Raw genomic sequence first — 7,161 nt, forward strand, 5'->3', positions numbered from 1 at the left:
GTTTCTGAACCTGAGTTGGGAGTTGCATGGGGTGGGAGCAGAACCCTGTGTTGCTTTAGTGAAAAGAATTACCTTTCATTAGCCAATGCAAATAATCTTTTATGATATCTGGTAACACTGTGCATAGGAGAACACTTCAAAAGTACTATGGTGGTCCCATGGTTCAGCGATGGCAATGCCATGGTACAGAATGATTAAGATATTCATGCACTAAGGTATTTACAGTGGGTACGGAAAGTATTCAGACCCCCTTAAATTTTTCACTCTTTGTTATATTGTAGAGAGAATACCGTGGTACTATGGCACCTTCTGACCGACTTATCTAGTTCATGCATCCTGGAAGGATTTTAAAAATGAACAGAAATTACACTAACAAAAAGCAATTTCTGACTGTTTTAAATATTTTAAAGTATGACTAGAAAAACGTAAATCTAGTTTAATTTGTTTTTATTAATTTTCACAAAAGTTGAACAATTTAAAATTTTTTCCCAGGTTTTTCATCACTGTGAACCCTGTAACATGGCATGACATTCAAAAACCATGGTAGTACGGTTTTGTTATAAAAGTTGCATGAGGCTGCTAGAAATGTGATATGCATTGGCCGCAACCTGAGATAAGTACAAAGTCTTCTGATTGGGACAAACGCTGTTTTCGACAGAGGGTAAGAATTCACAATGAGTCAGACATACAACAACAATCACAACTTTAAAATGACATTTACAATAGGCTAAACAAACAGCGATGAGCTGGCGTCATTGGCTACACCAGAAGGGAAAGAAGAGAAAGACATTGAGAGAAGAGGGGAGAGATGAAGTGAAAGTGACGGGAAAAACAAGTACCGTATGCCTTTATACAGCGTGCGGGAAGAACTTGGCACAGGTGTGAAAGCAAAACGTTCAAGACCACTAATTACAAAATATAAAAATGCAGAGATTTGTCTGAGTGGCATAATTTCTAAAGTAAACAACAAAGGGTCCCTTTTTGACCAGAACCATTTTTTTTAATAATTGCTTTTCTCATTTTGGTTTTGCTTTGCTAGTAAGTCCCCTTCTTCCATATTCTCAATTCTCTCCTCTCCTCCCCTTCTTCCATTATCCCTTCTTAAACATTTAAACCTTGTCCAGTAGGGAGCGTTGGCAGTAGAGCAAGCGTCTCGGTGTGCCGTACCTGCGGAAGAAGAGAAGTGCTCCGAGCGTAAGGATCACGCAGACCAGCAACATGAGTGGCACCACGACGGCAGCCGCTCCTCCTCCGCTGCTGGGTGCGTCTTCGACCTCGATTATAATCACCTCTGTCTCCTCCTTTTTGCCCTCGTCCTCAGTCTTGTCTTCCTCACGTGTACGGTCACGTTCTCTTTCGCGCTCACGCTCACGATCACGGTCACTTCCTCCGCCTCCACCACCTGTATTGGAGTCCTCATTAGGACATCCCATCCAATCCCTAAGCGCAGACTTGGGGTATCCAGGCTCCACTCTTAATAACTGGTTGTTAAACTTCCAGTACTTATTGGCTTTGTAGAAGTAGGTATAACCTGTAAAATGTAAGAGAGGAAAGGTCAGGACTATACAATTGTAGCGATCTTTGGCCCAAAGCCTACATCCTGACTTTGTTTCAATAAAACTAGAGTAATTTAAAAAAAAAATTTTTTTTTATGTATGTCTTGTATTAGAGAGAGGCACAAAAATACTGGGATAAGGGAGGGAATGGGGGTCAGGAAATGACACAGGTCAGACTTGTGTCCTAACCATGCACAACGCCACAAATGATAAATGCTATAGAAATAAAAAAATTATATATGGGCATGTCTATTATATTAACATAACCAAGGGGGCATTCATTTGAGCAAAAATATATAGTAAAAACAGTAATACTGTAAAATATTAGTACAATTTGAAACTGTAATAATAATAGTTTTTTTTTTATTCATCACAAGCAAAGCTGAATTTTCAGCAGCCATTACTTCAATATGATGATTTTGGTGCTCAGCATTTCTTATTGTGGAAACAGTTGAAAGTGCTATTTTTTCAGGATTCTTTGATGAGTAGAAGGTTGAAAAGAACAGCATTTATTTGAAAAAGAAATCTTTTGCAACAATATCAATGTTTACTGCATCCTTGCTAATTTAAAGTATTGATTTCTATCAAAACATTTGAGTGAACAGAAAACGTCTGATTGGCTGTGATTTTATCATATTACGCAGTTTTTGCTTTTAGAATGAACAGACAAATGCTTAGAATAACTGGAAATGTGTTGTATTGAGTATTGTTAGCACATAGTAAGAGGTTGCAAAAAAGTGTTTTCTTGTGTTAATGAATAATTCTGTGTGCATGTGTCATATGAATGACAATATACTAAGAAATAGAATGGACAAAGAACAACCATGTCAGAATAAGAAGGCTTATTATTATGAAAGACTGGAGGTTAATTTAAAAAGCAGAAGGCAGCGAAAGGCTTACTTTGATCTCGACTCATGAAGGCAGCCTTTATGTTGTCTGGAACGCCTTGCCATTTACTCATAGGTTTGGGGTAGTCTGGATCCACTGACTGCGTGTCTTCATTGTAGCGATAATATCTGATTGAAGATAAGAAATAGTTTCAGATCTAAGCTCCCTTTGTTCTCATGCCTTGCATTATGGGATATCAAAGCTACTGACTTGTTTCCTCTGAAGAAGTAGGTGTTGCCTGTAGGGGTGTACAGAAGGGCTGCGTCCAGTTTGTCCTTTGGAAGACCGCTGCCCATTTCTCTCAGAGTCTTCGGGTAACCTGACTCCAAGTTCGATTCGGTGAACACCCAATGCCTATCCCCTGCAAGCCAGAGATGATATTACTTCTGAAGCTGAACTCTTTTTCCATCAAAATCATGCAATAGAAAAGGACTAGTACCTTTAAAAAAGATAAATTTCCCATCTTCTCTTTCATAGGCAGCATTAATATTTGTAGACAGACCTCTCCAGAAATGTCCAATTGGCATGGGGTAATTTTCCATAACCTGATTATTACGAACGCGCCAGAACCACTTATCCTAAAACACAGGGACAGGAATTGTGATGAACACACATAATGCATGATCTCCAACTCCAACTCAATGCCTACACACATATTCCATCCATACCTTAAACACAAACATTTCTCCTCTGAAAATGCCAATGGTGTCAAAATGGCCTTCACAGATGTCAGGACCAAAGCTAGGTTCTCCGGGCCTGTATGGTGTGGGATATGGAGTGTGGTGGGGGGTCTGCGGGGTGACAGGTGGTCTTGGACGGTCTCCGGTGTTTGGTCCTACACAGCGCAAAAATTAATTTTCGTGAATTAGTTTATTCGCATTGGTCTATTCACTGTTTAAATAAATGATTAAACAAATAGTCTAAATATTTAGTAACACTGCGGTTCATCACTATATTTTTGACTCAGTTACATAAATTCTGGTTTTATTAGTTGTATTAATTGTATAATGTTCCGTTAGCTTTATTCATCAAGTAGATTATTTTATCCAAAACGAATAAGCTTTGGAAAGCAAACCAGAATAATTTGCTAATGCTAATTTGGTTTGTGACAGAGAAATGGTCTGACTGCAGATTTAAATAGTATTATAGTGCAAGTGATTTATAAATACATTGTAAATATATTATTTTAGCTTTAGTTAATGATAACCCTGCCTTGGACAGATCTATGGTGTGGTTTAGCAATTCAAGGTACAATGATATTGATTGTTTTACCATAAAGCTGCAGAATTCCTTTACGATCATCTTCAGGAAGCACAAAGTTCTCGGTGTCCATCCACTGGTAGAAGGGAGCCATGATGGCGGAGGGGTCATTTGAATGCTCCATTCCCAGGGCGTGACCCAATTCATGAACAGCCACCAGGAACACATCATTACCTATGAAAGTAAGAGATAACCATGTCAGCACAGGTCAGATTTGGCTAACCTTAAGTAGCATGCTGTATAATTGGGCAGCGCAGTTTAAAAACAACTATTCTGAGACACTAAGAATATATAGCACAGAATGACAGCAGAGAGCTATTATTCTGCTCTTTCAGAGCTTGTTTTTGGGCATTCAGTCCACAGCAGGGAAATGTCAAAGAAAAGCTTTTCAGATGGAGATGTTCCAAACATTCCCATGAAAAGGTAAGGTTGATTCAACCCAATTCAATGAAAGTGTGCACAAACACAACACTTGCCTGGACTTGCCTCACTCGTTCTATCACAAATATTCAAACCAAACCATTTTGAGTTGATCTGAACTCACTTATTCATGTCTAAACAAGAACCGCCATCCATACTGACAAAAACAGGGGAGGTCTAGGTCCTTGGGAAGTCTAGAGTATTTTCGCTAACTTCTGGTGTTTGTACTCCTTACCCAAAAGGTCACGGTTGCCGATGGTCCAAGGCTCTGCTGCGTCAAAGTGTGTGTCTCCTCCTATGCCATTGCCCGGGAAGTAAGCATGAGCCAAATATCCTCCTTCGCCATCAAACGGACTGGCGTCGCCGTGAAAACCATCGGCGAAGAAGAGCATGATGTCGGCAAAGTCTTCAACCTTGTCTCTGACGTCACTGTAAGGGATCTCTCGGAATCGCAAAGGGGTAACTCTTTCCCACACTTTGAAGGCTTTTCTGATCGCCTCAAATGTTTCGTATTCCCCAACTTTTGGTGTGTAGTTCTGTATGCTGAGAAGAGATAAGAAAGGGTGAATTGGAGAGGCAATCAGAGGAAAGTAGGACATAGGAAAAAGAGGAGTATATGAAGGAAAGGGGGAGAGAAAGTGATTTACATTACAGACAAGTCACACAGGAATTTTGGCTGTGGCTGCAGTGGAGCAGAATCATATAGTAGGCCAAAGATGACTTTTCCATAAGTGTGGTGCATATTTACTACAGCATAGCCACAGCTATATCTAAACGTTTATGACAGCAAACCTCAATTAATCGGTAATGCTTTGGACGGGAGTTTTGTGCCTAAAATGACCTAAATACAGTTTAAAATGCACTGCTCTTTTATTGATCCAACAGAATGGAGTTAAAGTTGTCTCTTACCAGAATGTGATCTCATTTTTATCCCATTTGAGTCCCTGGATTGCGTAGCGCTTCTTTCTCAGGTTGCTTTTCAGTTCGGCTCCAAACTTGTCTGGGACGCCGCAGCGTGGCTTCTTCATTGCCCTGGCAATCAACATCCAATACATTAGATCATCCACCGCACAACAGATTTAATTTCAGTGATTTTGGACAGGATGGCCGTTAATTTCTGTCCTCATATATATTCTACATCTTCCGTGCCTCATTGCAAACCAGTGGAGGATTGCTGACACAATGCTCTAGTTTTTCCATTCTCTCCTTCCATGACTAACAACCACATAACTGATGGGCCAAAATAATTCCACAGAGATATCTATGAGCTCTTGAATCTCTTGAACTAGCCACAGGTATTCAAAAAATGCAAGACTGATTCCTTGGAGAGAAAATCATCTAGACCAATTTTTTGGTTATTAATTGGACATGGAAGCACTAATTACACTTCACAGTAATACACTGCTGTATGAATCAGGTGGGTAGTTGACTCACTCTAGAGTTGCAGGATCCATGTTTCCGGTGACTTTCAGGCCATAGAATCTCTGCATGGCAGCAATGGCAGAGGAGACGGAGTGAGGAGAGCGGGCCGTATGTGTGCGGAGATCACCGGGTGGCAAGTAACCATATTGCTGTAGCCATACCTAGAACACGAGAGAAAGAGAGACAAAGGTACTCGTTATTGGACAGAAACCTTTTGTTAATTTTCAATTATTTTAAAATGTTTTCTGTTTTCAAGTTGAGGTGCATGGGGATATACTGTCACGCAGATGTTCGTTCTATGAATATGGCATTAACCTCTATTACAAAAATTTATCCTTTTATCTGATTTTTTTTTTTTTTTTTTAGGTATCTGCACCTGGTACCTGTTTTGTCTTGTTAACAATTGTTACAATTTAACAACAAACAAAAAAAACACCTTGTTTTTAACTAATACATTACCATTTAAAAGCTTAGTGTCTGTTTTTCTAAATCTAAAAAAGATTTGTTTAGAATGATAAGAAATAATTTTAACAGTGCTGCATTTCATTGATCAACAGTTACAGTAAATACTTTTACACTGTAAAAAAACATCCAGATTTTTTTTCTTACAGAATTAGAAAGCATCACAGACTTTTTCAACAAGAAACCTTTCTTGAGTACCAAATCATTATATTTCTGAAGGATCATATGAAACTGAGGAGTAATGGCTTTACCATTGCAGGAAAAATGTTAATTTTGAAATATTTTAAAGATAGAAAACATTTAAGTATTGTATTGTAACATAATATTATTGTCTTTACTGTTTGTTTTTTTTTACTGTATTTTTTTGTCAAGTAAATTCAGCCTTGGTGGGCAAAAACATAAAAAACTAAAATATTACTGACTTTTGAATGGTTGTGTATATCTTGTTTTTTCATATTTTCTTACCCCATTTTTTAACCGAAAAAAAAAAATTGATAGATTCATCAATGAAACAAGAAAAGAAATTGCCAACAAGGTAAGAAAAAATAAAGTCAATTGAAGACATATTTCTTATTTTATGCAATTTTGCTTTTCAAATTCACTTTATATTATTTTAACAACGTTTCGATGCTAATTATTACTGGAAAACCAGGCAAATAACTTATTTAAGAGATTGGAATTGACTGGAATACAGTTGACAAGAACTTCATTTAGTGTGGGTAGTGTAACTCACGAACCCAAGGGATTGGGCAGAGTTCTTTTCCACAGTTCATAACACAAATCACTTATACACATTGCAATGGCTTGTATTCAAAATTCACTTAAACAAATACTTCTAAACAAACGTATATTTCAAGTATGTGTCTAGACTGATTTATGACCGTGCTTTCTTTTAAGACAAAAGAAAGAAGCTGCATTTTCTCTATCTTGAAATTGAGTCAGTGACGGCACAAACGCATTTCTGTTTGTAGCAATATAGGATGATAGATGAAATAATGAAAGGTGAAATTTTATCTGTCTGTGACTCCCTCAGGGAGACAGACACTGTCTCCAGTTAAACCAAACTGTCAGTCAATAATTTCCCAGGGAATTTCTGGTTAATACCATTGAAACCTCAGAGATAGGGCCCTTATCCTGTAATCCCTCTTTCCCT

At 38.2% G+C, this 7,161-nt stretch overlaps 1 protein-coding gene across 1 annotated transcript in view; it reads right to left on the reverse strand.

The window, feature by feature from the left end:
* Positions 1–277: 277 nt before the first annotated feature.
* The window catches only part of LOC107668983 (matrix metalloproteinase-14-like), an 11,313-nt gene continuing 4,429 nt past the window's right edge, over positions 278–7,161 (reverse strand). Inside the window, exons 2-10 of the mRNA XM_016461066.1 lie at positions 5,559–5,707; positions 5,034–5,156; positions 4,360–4,667; positions 3,717–3,878; positions 3,113–3,279; positions 2,884–3,022; positions 2,655–2,805; positions 2,457–2,572; positions 278–1,531 (exon numbers count right to left, since the gene is read on the reverse strand). Of these exons, the coding sequence (XP_016316552.1) occupies positions 1,110–1,531; positions 2,457–2,572; positions 2,655–2,805; positions 2,884–3,022; positions 3,113–3,279; positions 3,717–3,878; positions 4,360–4,667; positions 5,034–5,156; positions 5,559–5,707 (1,737 nt within the window). The 3' untranslated portion in view covers positions 278–1,109. The remainder of the gene's footprint in view (positions 1,532–2,456; positions 2,573–2,654; positions 2,806–2,883; positions 3,023–3,112; positions 3,280–3,716; positions 3,879–4,359; positions 4,668–5,033; positions 5,157–5,558; positions 5,708–7,161) is intronic.

Source organism: Sinocyclocheilus anshuiensis, unplaced genomic scaffold (assembly GCF_001515605.1).
Source record: "Sinocyclocheilus anshuiensis isolate Anshui unplaced genomic scaffold, SAMN03320099.WGS_v1.1 scaffold4, whole genome shotgun sequence".
In the NCBI taxonomy this organism is placed as follows: Eukaryota; Metazoa; Chordata; class Actinopteri; order Cypriniformes; family Cyprinidae; genus Sinocyclocheilus; species Sinocyclocheilus anshuiensis.